At 60.1% G+C, this 12495-nt stretch overlaps 1 protein-coding gene across 1 annotated transcript in view; it reads left to right on the top strand.

Moving 5' to 3' along the window:
* Nucleotides 1–2323: 2323 nt before the first annotated feature.
* The window catches only part of CLIC6 (chloride intracellular channel 6), a 32471-nt gene continuing 22299 nt past the window's right edge, over nucleotides 2324–12495 (top strand). The window contains exon 1 of the mRNA XM_054710638.1: nucleotides 2324–3415. Within this exon, the coding sequence (XP_054566613.1) occupies nucleotides 2324–3415 (1092 nt within the window). The remainder of the gene's footprint in view (nucleotides 3416–12495) is intronic.

Below are 12495 nucleotides of genomic sequence, written 5' to 3' on the forward strand. Positions count from 1 at the left end.
GCCTCCAGGTGAGGGGACGCCTCCAGGTGAGGGGACGCCTCCAGGTGAGGGGAGACCTTCAGGAGAGGGGACGCCTCCAGGTGAGGGGACACCTCCAGGTGACGGAGCTTGGGCAGAGCAGGATGGCGGCTGACAGGTCCCCGCAGGTCACGGGGTGAGCGGTGCCTTAGCTGTGAGGAGACGATGCTTCGTGCTGATGAGGCCCCTGGGGCTTCCTCCCAGACAGGCCCAGCCTTGGAGGACGGCAGCCTGGGTCTGGGCGACAGTGGACTCCGCCGTGTCGCCATCAGTGATGAGCGATGGGAACGAGAAGCAGGCACCCGGTGATTAGCCAAATGTGTCCACCTCTCGACGACGCCTGATCGTTACGGTAACAGAGCCCTCGGTGGACAGGACGTGGACAGGGTGGGCTGCTGGGTCTCAGGGCACCACCAAAGCCGGCAAGAGCCTGGCTCCTCACCTCAGTCCTCAGGGGGACCCCTCCTCCGCCACCTTCAGACGGGCCACCCTGGGCCACCCGTCCCTGCAGAAGCCCCAGGGCCCGGCCTGGCTCATCAACTTTCCACGTGATTTTCAGCATCATTTCCCTGTTTAGGGACACGGTGTCCGGTCTGTGGTCCCGGGAGATCCCGAACCTAGTGATTTCCACAGCCCGCCCCTTCAAATCCTGTATTTCACCCCCTCCCCCCATCGCCATCTCCCCAAACACTCAACACACAGCTTAGAGGCAGAAGCTTGGAGGCAGCGCACTGGGCGGGTTTCAGATCTTGGGAACCTGCAAGATCCACAGACTCTCCGTGCTCAGAGCCCAGGGAGGGGGCGGCAGCCCCTCCCCCCAGAGCAGCCCCCCCCCCCCCAGAGCAGCCCCCCCCATGGGCTCTTCACGTGGGAAGGGGGCCCCCACACACAGGGACCCCATCAGAGCAGCTCCGCTGGCTCCTCTTGCTCTGTTAACAGGAGAAACATTCACACCTGTAACGCATTTTTGTGAGTTTATTTGAGCCAAACTGACAATTGCCAGGAAGCAGAATCTCAAAGGACTGAGGTCACGCGCCCAGGGAATGGTGGGTTTCACCTCTTTTTACAAATTGCCGTCACCTGGAGGTGCGGAGCGGCCACGTGAAATCCATGGGTGATAGATGAGGGAGGAGGGAGGAAGCCAGGGGGGCGCCTGGGGATCGGATAAGAAGTGAAAGGAGAGACGTCTTTTATGGGGTGGGTGCAGGATAGTCCACAGTTAACACAAGGACAAGGAGGGGTCTGTGGTCTCCGCCCTGGGCCCTGGCGCACTGGTTGTGCCCAAGGCTCTGCTAAAAGGGAAGTTACACGTCACCCCTCCCCCCCTTACCCACCTCCCAAAGCTGTGTTACCTGGTGCAAAGACAACAGGTTCAGTTAAGATCAAAGTTGACCTTGTCAGGGAAGACACCGGCCTAGGACCTGGCTACCCACCGCACTGCTTTTAACTGAAAAGTTTTAATTTCAGACCATCCTTTGTGGCTACTTTGGGTCTGAGCTTGCAAGGCCGCCACGCGGGCCTCACCTGAGCTTGTCAGGTTAGCTCGCTGCCCCTTTCTCCCCCCCGCCCGCCCCCCTCCCCTCCTCCCGTCTTCCCCTCCCTCCCGTGCGGGGCCTCTGGGACGCCCCCCGGGTCTGCAGACGGGGAGGTGGGCGTGGCCGCCCCCTTTCCTCCCAGGACCCACCTCCCCGCCCTGGACGGAGGCCGGACCTGGGCTTCCAGTGGGGCTTAGCGCTGGGCTCTGGGGGACAAGGGGCTGAGGGCTTTGGATGGGGTGCGCTGGGGGTGATGTCAACGTGCCTGGGACGAAAGCGGTTCCAGGAAACTCCGAGGGGCCGGGAGAACCAGGCTCTTTGCACTGAAATCCGCAGGCCCCGGAGAAAGGCCGTCATTGGCCAGGCTCCGGTGGCCGGCCCGGGGGGCCGGGGGAGGGGGGAGAGGGGGGGAGGCGGGCAGGGGGGCGTGGGGAGCAAGCCCCGCCCCCGCCCCTGGACGGAGCTGCCCGAGGACTGCTGGTCAGACCGGCGGCGGCCGGGCGCGCACAGGTGCGGCGGCTCAGCGTGCGGGGCCGCGGCGGGAACTGGGGCGCAGGCGGGAGGCGGACGCGGAGCGGGAAGCCCGGGCCCAGAGGAGCCGCCCCGCAGGAGGGCGCAGGGTCCTGGCCCAGCGGGTTCTCCCCGCGCCCAGCGCACCGCGCGGGGGCCGCCACCCCGGAGCGGATTGTCCCCTCGCAGGGGGCGCAGTGGCCCTCGGCCCCCCAGCAGCCTCCAGGCAGGGTCTTGGGCCGAGGACAGGATCCGCGGCCATGGCCGAGGCCGCAGAGCCAGCGGGGGGCGCGCCGGGTGCCCTGGGGCCGCTGGAGGGCCCGGCACCGCCGGCTGAGAGAGCGGGAGAGCCGGGCGCTGCGGGCCCGGAGGCAAAGGGGGAGGAGGCGCGCGAGGGCCCCGGGGAGGCTCCGCGGGGCGCGGCGGAGGGCGCAGCCGCGACGGCCGGGCTGAAGGCGGGCGAAGGCGCGGGGCCCGACGGAGGGAATGCGGGCGACTCGGCGGCTGAGACGCCGGGAGCGAGCGGAGCGCGGGGCGAGGCGGAGGCCCCGGAGGGCGCCCGGGACGGCGTGGAGGCCCCCGGGCGCGGGGAGGAGGCGAGCCCTGGGCGCTGTGCGCAGGGCGAGGCGTGGGAGCAGGCTCAGGGGGCGCCCCGAGATCCCGCGGCCCCCGGGGCGGAGGAGGCGGCGGAGCGCGGCCCCGAGGGGCCGGGAAGCAGCGGACCCGCGCCCGGGGCCGGCGTGGAGGCCGAGGGGCTGGCGGGAGGGGCACCTGGGGCCGAGGGCGAGCCCGGGGCCGGAGGGGACCGCTGTCCCCAGCCGCAGGTGGAGCCGGTTGAGGCCGCAGCGGCGGGGAGTGGGGGCTGCAGCGGGGGGCCGGTAGGGGAGCTTCGGGGTGCAGAGGCGGGAGCTGCGGAGGGGAGTGGGGCCCCCGGGAACGCCGGGGCAGAGGCTGGCGAGGACGGGGACCAGGAGGGGCCCCAGGAGGACGGGGACCAGGAGGGGCCCCAGGAGGACGGGGACCAGGAGGGGCCCCAGGAGGAGGGGGAGGAAGCGGAGGAGGAGGAGGAGGAGGAGAGTCTGGTGCGCGGCCCGGATGGGACGGGCGAGGAGGCCGCGGCCGGGGGCCAGGAGGGGGCCCAGGAGCAGGGGGGCCAGGAGGGGGCCGCCGGCGGCAGCGAGGACGGGGAGGCGACCGCGCAGCCCGGGGCCACGGAGCTCAGCAACCACCTGGCGGAGGAGGGCGCCGAGGAGGAGGAGGCGGCGGCGCCCGTGAATGGCCGCGGGGAGGACGGCGAGGCGTCCGAGGAGGGGACCCCGGCCCGCGAGCACGACATCACGCTCTTCGTGAAGGTAAGCCCGCGCCCCGGGTCTCAGCCCCCCCACATCTCAGTCCTGGCCTCGGGGCGCGGAGCGGTGCGCAAGGACCCCGCCTGGGCGCCCCGATGGCCACCGCGCGCTTTTATCCGCGGGCGGGCGGGCGGCGGCCACCGGGTCGCCCGGAGGAGCTGAAGGAGCGGGTCTGGAAGGACTGGCTGCGAGCAGAGGGGGTGGGGTGGTGGGAGTCAGGGTGCGGGCCAGCTCCCCCCATCTCCCCCCCCCCCCTTTGTCCTGGAACCCTTACTGGGCCTCCCAGCCAGGAGGTTATGGGAGAATTAACTTCGGTTTTTTTTTGTTGTTGTTGTTTAATGCGCCAAGCCCTGTAGGTATTCCGAGCGGGTTCTGCAAAGGAAGCTGAAACTTCCGGGGAAATGCCACCTGGGGGCGGGGCGGGGGCGGTGTCACAGCCCAGCGAGGGGTCCCGCTTGGTGGGAGCCATAAGGTGTGCTGGGAGGAACCTGGGCTTTTACTTAAATGATCATCCTTACCGAACATTTGAACACTTGTCTGGGAAGAATAGATGATGGGTGACTCCCCGTGCGTCTGCCTCGCTGTCCGCTGTCACCTCACTTCAGACGGGGAGAGAGCCAGGACCTGGCTGAGGGCGTTGGGTTCAACAGGCGGTTACAAGGCATCAGAAGCCGGCCGGTGGCTCACAGGAGGGTCTTTGTTTGAAAAGCCCTTTGCGAAAGCCCTTGGGGTCAGGAATGCGCATTGCAGGTAGAATCCTAATCCTTCTAAACGCCCTGGCTTAGAGAGGCAGCCATGGCCTAAACCTCCCTGCCGAAAAGTAAGCGACTCCTAATGAGCAGAAGGAGAAAGGTTCCCAAGGTGATGGAGGTGAGAATTTCCACCACGAGGTCAGGGGAGAAAGGCCTTCCTCTCTTCCCAGTGAGCAGGTGCTGCTCGGAGCATTTGTGAATTGGGAGATTCTGCGCTGGGACGGAACCTGAGCGCGCAGCCCCTGGGAAGGCCTGGGAGCTGGAGTCTGCAGGGGGACGGGGGACGGGGAGCTGGGTCAGGTGCCGCCCCACACCTGCTCGTTGCGTTACGAAACCGCGGCTGCTCTGGGCGGCTACGCCTGGCTGCAGGTTCCAGCCTCGGATACAGTTTGAAACAGTAACCGCTTTCCAGCCAGTCTCCCTCCTCCACTCCTGGCCCCCCATCCAGACTCTTGGTGAGAGGCAGTGACCCAGGGACAAAAGACCGGATCGTTTTGTTTCTCAGTGTCAAGTGCGTCAGTTGTTCATTGTAGGATTTCACACAAATCCACACCCCCTGGCCGGGCCACAGGCCCTTCCTGATGCTATTCCTGCCCCTGAGGCAGCGCCTGGGGGTCCCCGCCCGTTGTCACCCGTGGTCCCGCTGTGCCAACTTCCTCTTCGAGGACACATTTTCCTGCCCTTACATTTGACCTCCCCCCTCTCCGTGCCCCTGTGTATCTGTGTGGGGCATGCAGGAGGCAGCCAATCCATGATTTTCTCTCATCACTGATGCGTCTCTCTCTCTCCCTCTTCTTTATTCTCTGAAATCAATAAAAATATATTTTAAAAAACATTAAAAAAAAACCAAACAAACAGCCCCTTCCTACTTCATCCCTGCTGTTGTACTTTTTTTTTTTTTAGGGCAAACCCCTGGGTACCTCATCACCTCGCTCCCCTGGAGACCAGAGTGTGAGGAAAAGTAGAAAGAAGTTTCCCAGCTCCTGCTCAGCAGTGGTTAGTGCTGGCAGAGGCGGGGCCATACCATGACAGCTTATCCAGAAGTTTTTACTTTGACGATTGGCCCGTGATCAGTTCATCAGTCATTCCTCCCCTCCCCCCTTTTAAGGAAACAAACAGATTCCAAACAGTGAGATTGATTTTCAAGCCACTGCTGCCTGATCCAACTTCTGAGGGCCACTTAAGATGGTCTCACAGAGCGGCCGAGGCTTCTCACTTTCTTCTTATCCGACCAATCATCCTCTCTCAGAGCAACACAAAAGGCCCGGAGCGAAAACAAGCAGAAGCCGGAGGCGGTGCCCCTTTGGAGTGTGTGATACTTGATGGAAACCCTCACAGCGGTTCCGAACAGGGTTTCTTTGCCCGATTCGGCCTTTTCTAGGTTCCTCCTTTGGGCTCCCTTTTATTTGGACCCTCGAGTCCAGAGCTGACCTCTGCCCTCCTGGGTTTCGTAGGCAGGTGCAGGCAGGGGTGTCGTGGCGGGGGGGGGGGTGGGTGGGGGGATTCTATGCCATCGCTGGCGTGTGAATTCACAGAGCGGCTCTGCAGGGCGAGCGTCACAGCGTCTTCCGGACGTCGCCTGCCTTCACATGGTGCCTGGCAAACACAGTTTAAGATGACTTTGCCCACGTCCCATTTGTGAACTTTTAACTTTTACGTATTTTCCTATTTTTTATTTGTTTTATTGTTTAAAGTATTACAACTAGTAGTACATATGTCTCCTTTTTTTCCCAATGGACCTTCTCCCAGCCTACCCCCCCCCCCCGGGCACATGCCCTCACCCCCCTCCCAGCGTCTTGCGTCCATTGGTTATGCTTATATGCATGCAAACAAGTCCTTTGGTTGATCTCCTAAACATAAATGTATCGGTTCCAAATATACCAGCAAGTAATGGCACATGGACCCCGTAATATGTAATAATAAAATCTGCTTCTAATTTTAGCCCCTGGTGGTTGATATTGCCCGTCGGAGGGAGCATTATCACCTTATTGATTTGTGGTCTCATCCTGTGAATGTGTGCGGATGTGTTCTCGGATGTAAAAGAACCAGAGACGTGTAGAACCGGCGAGGGCAGCTCCCTGGAAGTCCGGATGGTCAGCTCATTGCTGATGGTGCTGATTTTCAGTTTTGTTTTCTCAAAGTGTTAATTTGTCATCGAATTATAGGGTAGCCTTGTGATATTTAGTAAGAAAGGGTCTTTCCTTCTTTACTCAAAACAACAAAGAGCGACTGTATAATAACACGCCGGCATAACAGCCACTGCCGACAGAATGCTAACCACAGAGCGTGTAGGGAGGATGGGCATGGCTGTGGGGATTTGGTCACTAAGCAAGTCTCGCCTACAGGCCTGGCTCTCCGAATCCAGTGTGTATACTTTGAGGCAGGGTCTAGGGATGGGTTCGTCTGAGATACGGATTTCCTGGCAGATTTCTCATGACTTACAAAGTCTTAGTGTGGCCAGTGAACAACCCTGGGCCAGAGTCTAATCATTTCTGAGGTTATGTTTTGGACACCACACTTTTGACTATTAATGTGGAGCGACTGCTGAGCTTGGAGGCTTGCCATCACACTTGGTTCTCCAGGGAGGTGAAGCTGAGGGTGGCATAAGGGAGACTCAAGAAAGACATAGTCTTTAAATATTTGTCACCCTGAAATGCCTCCCTCAATCAATCCATCCATCCATCCATCCAAGCTTTGTCTCACCACCCAACCTTTGGCAGGATGGGAGTGGGTCGGGAATCTGTTGGGAGCAGCCTCTGACTGACCCGGTAGACCAGGAGGCCGTGGCTCTCTGTGCAGTATCTGACTGACCTGGTAGACCAGGAGGCTGTGGCTCTCTGTGCAGTATCTGACTGACCCGGTAGACCAGTAGGCCGTGGCTCTCTGTGAGTATCTGACTGACCTGGTAGACCCGTAGGCTGTGGCTCTCTGTGAGTATCTGACTGACCCGGTAGACCAGTAGGCTGTGGCTCTCTGTGCAGTATCTGACTGACCCGGTAGACCAGTAGGCCGTGGCTCTCTGTGCAGTATCTGACTGACCCGGTAGACCAGTAGGCCGTGGCTCTCTGTGAGTATCTGACTGACCCGGTAGACCAGGAGGCCGTGGCTCTCTGTGCAGCCTCTGACTGACCCGGTAGACCAGTAGGCCGTGGCTCTCTGTGCAGCATCTGACTGACCCGGTAGACCCGTAGGCTGTGGCTCTCTGTGCAGCCTCTGACTGACCTGGTAGACCAGGAGGCTGTGGCTCTCAGCACATGTCACCAGGAGAGAGCATGTTGAGGCCTGCTCTGTGGGGCTTGGTCTCCGGGAGCTTGACATGGGGGTGTTATTTTCATAACTATGTGTGGACTATGGATTCTGAAGGGAAATGAGCAAAAATGCACTTCTGTGACTCTCATGATACTTTTTGCCATTTGTTTTTTTGAATGTCTTGTATAGCTTGCTTACAAATCACATGTATGACATTTGTGGAGGGTTAGTTGGGGCGGGAACTGAGGTAGGACATCATGTTTGCTCGGCTCTTACACACATGTGCACACATGGCATGTGCACGCTGAGAGACACACACAGCATCGTCACCCCTGGCAGGGCCGTGGGCTGTGGGAGGCACGCAGTCAGTGCTTCCTGGTGTGACGGGGTCAAGTGAGGAAGACCCAGGACCTGCGCCCTCCTGTCCTGGCCCAGGGTCGCCGTGGAAGGCCAGAGCCATGCTTCTCCACGGAGACATCTGGGCTGCAGGCCACAGACGTGGCGTCCACAGGGCTGCGGGGACTTGTGATCCTCTGACCGGGTCCCTCTCAGGGCCGAGGGGTCGGGTGCTCTGGACGGAGGGGGAAGTGAGCCACTGTGCTCCCTTCGTTCGGTGTGAGCTCCCCCGAAGGTGAGCACCTCCTCCCTCTGCACCCCCTCACAGCCTGCTCGGCTCCACTCCGTCCACTCCGATGCCCGCCTCCCCGCGTGTCTGCAGAAACCTTCAGACCCTCCGCACTGGGTCCTGTAAGCGTCCCTTTCCTGTTGTTTCAGACAAAGAGAGAGGAAACTAGAACCTGGAGGAATGTGTAAAATGCAAAGCTCTGCTCCGTGCTACCGTCTCAAGGGTTCACGGCGCCGGAGCTTACCCTGCTAACTCGACGCCAACTTACCGCCTGCTGCGTGTTGGGTGCTGTGGGGACACAGTGTCCGTCGGACTGGCTGGGCCTGCCCTCTGGGAGCTCGCCGCCGGCACAGCGGCCGGACACCGGGCACGTGTTCCGTCCAGCGGCTGGAGCGGGACCGCTGGGCGGGAGCTCGCGGTAGCGGGGACCACACAGTGTGCTCCCCACTGTTCTCCGCCCCCAGCGCAGGTGCGGTCAGAGCGGACACCCGTTAAGGCTGATGGGCAGGGCAGGCAGGAGCGGGGGAGGAGGCTGTTCGAGTACACGGCGGGAGGACCTCAGACACAGCGATGTCACTAGATGCCGTAGATATTGGTTCACGTGTGTTGGGGGGACACAGAGAGTGGGGCCTTTTGGTACCCCCTGTGTCCATTAAGCCTTGTGGGTGGCGGGCAGGGAAAGACAGCAGTGCCCTTTAAAGTAAAGGGACAGGCCCAGCCACAGCGGCTCAGGGGTTGAGCATCGACCCATGAACCAGGACGTCATGGTTGGATTCCTGGTCAGGGCACCTGTGGGGGCTCGATCCCCAGTGTGGGGCGGGCAGGAGGCAGCCAATCCATGATTCTCTCTCATCCCTGATGTGTCCATCCCTTTCTCCCTCTCCCTTCCTCTCTGAGATCAATAAAAAATCCTACCTAATAAAATGGTAATATGTAAATTACCATCACTCCGCTACGCCCACGATTGGGCCAGCGGGAGGCGCAGGGGGCGGGACTTGGGGTGGCCGGGTTAGCCGATTGGGCCAGCGGGACGCTGAGCTCGCTTCGCCAGCGGCGGCGCGAGCTCAGCGTCTGCGCCATGGCTGTGCTGCGGCACAGAAGGGGCCTCTTGGGGCAGCGAGCTCACGTCCCGCCGCGGACCATCAAAAGCGGGGGAGCTGGGTGCCTGTCCGCTCCGGCACCAGGCCTTTCAGAAGCCTCCGGCGCGGCGGAGAGGCACCCAGCTCCCACGCCATCGAAAGCGAAAGCGTGTAGGGGACCCTACACGTGCATGATTCAGTCATGCACTGGGCCTCTAGTAACACAAATAAAAGCAAACGTTAAATGTCTTCAGCCTCAGCTCCTGTGAACGTTCTCTGCTTCTTTTCGGCGGGCGGCGGTTCCGGAAGTGGGCTCTGTGTCTGGCGTGGCTGGGGGAGGGGTGTTTTCCTCAAACAGAAGGAGCGAGGAGAGTGTCCAATTCCGCCTCCAGAAGGCGCCAGCAGAGGCCACCATTCCCTGTCAGGCCCTTAGGAAACGCTGGCGGCCCTCGCCGAGCCTGCTCCGACGCCTTGTCTGGGGCGGGGTGCGTTGCCTGGAGCACAGAGACGGAGCTTATTCCGCAAAGTAACGGAGGAACGTGGGCTAGAGGGGCTGCTGAGTAAGAATCAGCAGTGCCGGTCACAGGAAGAGAGATCTGAGACTCTAAACATCATATATATATATATTTTTAGATTTAGATTTTTTTTTTTTTTGCCTGCCAAGCCCATAATCTTGACGTAAGTAAAGTTGAATTACAAATAGAGATTAAACATTTATACACAGTTTGGTCGTTCATGTAGTCCATGGCATTCTTTTGTAAAACGTACTTACTGCCCTGACCGGTTTGGCTCAGTGGATAGAGCGTCGGCCTGCGGACTGAAAGGTCCCAGGTTCGATTCCGGTCAAGGGCATGTACCTTGGTTGCGGGCACATCCCCAGTAGGAGGTGTGCAGGAGGCAGCTGATTGATGTTTCTCTCTCATCGATGTTTCTAACTCTATCCCTCTCCCTTCCTCTCTGTAAACAATCAAATAAGATATGTTTTAAAAAATGCACTTACTGATCTTTTTTAAAAAAGGATGATACATTAGGGTAATAAAACACTTATTGATATAAAAACGAACAATACATTGAACAGCAAGCCTGCTTCCACCCCAGCCTGTCAGTGTTTCTCCTGAGAGAGAACCGTTAAACACCTGTCCAGAGGGTTCTGTGTGTGTCCAAGCAGATGTGTCCATGTCCTCACTGTTACTACCTGTGCCCTGTGACAAATTACTCTGATTCGCGTTTTGAAACAATAGACATTGTTGGTTCACAGTTTTCCTGCATCAGGAATTTCCAGGAATCTGGGAGCAGCTTCGTTGGGTCCTTCTGACTCATGAGGTTGCAATGGGGATGGTGGCAGGGCCGTGGCCTCATCTGAAGGGTTGACTGGGGCTGGAGGACCCACTTCCAAGTTCGCTGACTCATGTCTGTTGGCAGGAGGCTCAGTTCCTCGCCATGCAGACTTTCTCCTAAATTCTTGGAACTGGGATTGCCAGGCTATGCACAGTTAAGGATTTGATGACCTTTATTAAACTTCCTCTTCAAAGAGGTTACACTAAACTGTGCTCCCCTGACACTGTAGGGTGCCCTGTTTGCTCCCCCAACTTCCTGAATCTAAGGTGAAAAGGATGCCCATTGTCACTTAACTCACATCTTCCTTGGTGTGCGTGAGAGGCCCCGTCTCCTGCCCTAGAAGTAGAAGCCAGAGTCTGTAAAACCATCTGGCTGAGACGGGGAGTGCGGATGGGATTACAAAACCTACGTTCTGCAAAATGTGGATGGTCCACAGGGAACCCCCGATGCTTGGCACCTGCTCTCGTGCTTGTACGCTGTCCTCACTCACTTATCCGTCCACGCGCACTCTTCCAGGTAGAGGGGCGCAGCGGGGGGCCGAGCCCGCGCTCAGAGAAGCCACGCGGAGCAGAAGGACCCGATAGTCCAGCCTGGTCCAAAGTCCTGACCCGGACCAGGGGGGTAGGAGCTGTCCTAAAGCGGACACTGTGTCTCTCACTGTTGGGGTGCTTTGTGTTGGGGCCACAGGTAAGTGGGACACGAGGCTCACGTCTGTTCAAGCTGGTGAAATCCGGGTGAGCGAACAGACAGTCAAGGTGAGAGGCTCAGGGCTGCTTGGGAGTTCAGAGGAGGGGGTGGTGAGGGGGAGGGGGTGCTGCAAGTCGGGGGGGATGGAGGGGAAGGAGGACTCCCTGTGGCCAGGCCTCCGCTTCCTCCTGCGTTTTCCCCTGGGACTCACTGCTCGGCCACTCAGGAGCCTGAACCTCCGGGTCCGTAAACCCGGCTGCGTCATTAAGCAGGCTTTCCAGAACAAGACGGCCCTTTGTTGTCATAATGCCTTGTGAGAATTTTACAGGGAAACAGCTTTTCAGCTCCGTGTAAAAGCTTCTGTTGGTACCGGGCCATATCATTAAACGAGGATTAAAAAGAGCCCTGGCGTTTTTAAAGCCTAATTCGTCCGTGAGGATAAACAGCAAGTCCCATGTGGCCGTGCGTGTACTTCTCGTGGCTCGGCTCCGCCCCCGGAGACAGGGACTCGAACCTTGCGAACCCCGGGGCCAGAGCTCAGAGTGAAGAGCAGTTTGGTTCAGGGGTTCTGCTACGTGGGTCACGGGTGACCCGCCACCTCGTCCTCGGATAATACGTGGATTGTTACGACCCGTCGGAAAGAGGAGGCGCTGTCCGCCGTGGGGGTCGTGTTCAGGTTTATGAGTCTCTTTGGAAAGGCCAGAGCTAGGCTGCCACCCAGTCAGTCTCCAATGCGCTGCCGAGATGGCGTCACAATGGTGGTGGAGTGGTGCTCGAGTCCTGGGCAGCGTGTCTCCGTGGGGACTCCGCGTGACCCCCTTTGCGGTCCGGAGGGAGGGAGGGACCACCAGGCCGGGTCAGAGGCGGCAGGTGGACAGGGCGCCGGGGTGGGGAGGGGAGCGGGCCCACAGCACTGGGACGGACGCCTGACCGCTGGCTGGCTCTGCTAGCAAAGCGGAGCTAGAAGGTGTTCCCAGGGTGCGAGCTGCTGCTGGTTTAAGAGGAAACGCCCCGTTCCTTTCTGCCCGGGGCCTCGGGGGTGATGCGTAATGCGTGTGCCACGGGGTGCCCTGGCAGAGTCCATACACAGCACCCACAAAGGCGGGGGGGGGACGGCGGCGTGGAAAGGGGGAAGCTTGATGGGCCTGCCTCGCCCTCTGCCAGGAGCCTGCTGCTGGGCCTGGCTCCGTGGTTGCTGCCGTCCTGCCTGGCTCCACTAGGGGGCAGACGGGGGAGGGAAGGACCGGGACAGTGGCCGCTGGGCCCTGGGTGGGTTCCAGTCCAGGGAGCAGCCCTCTGCTTTGCAGAAAAGTTAGGGACTGCGGAGGAGTCTCCAGGTGATCCGTGAGCCGC

This window comes from Eptesicus fuscus, chromosome 3, assembly GCF_027574615.1.
Source record: "Eptesicus fuscus isolate TK198812 chromosome 3, DD_ASM_mEF_20220401, whole genome shotgun sequence".
NCBI classification, from domain to species: domain Eukaryota; kingdom Metazoa; phylum Chordata; class Mammalia; order Chiroptera; family Vespertilionidae; genus Eptesicus; species Eptesicus fuscus.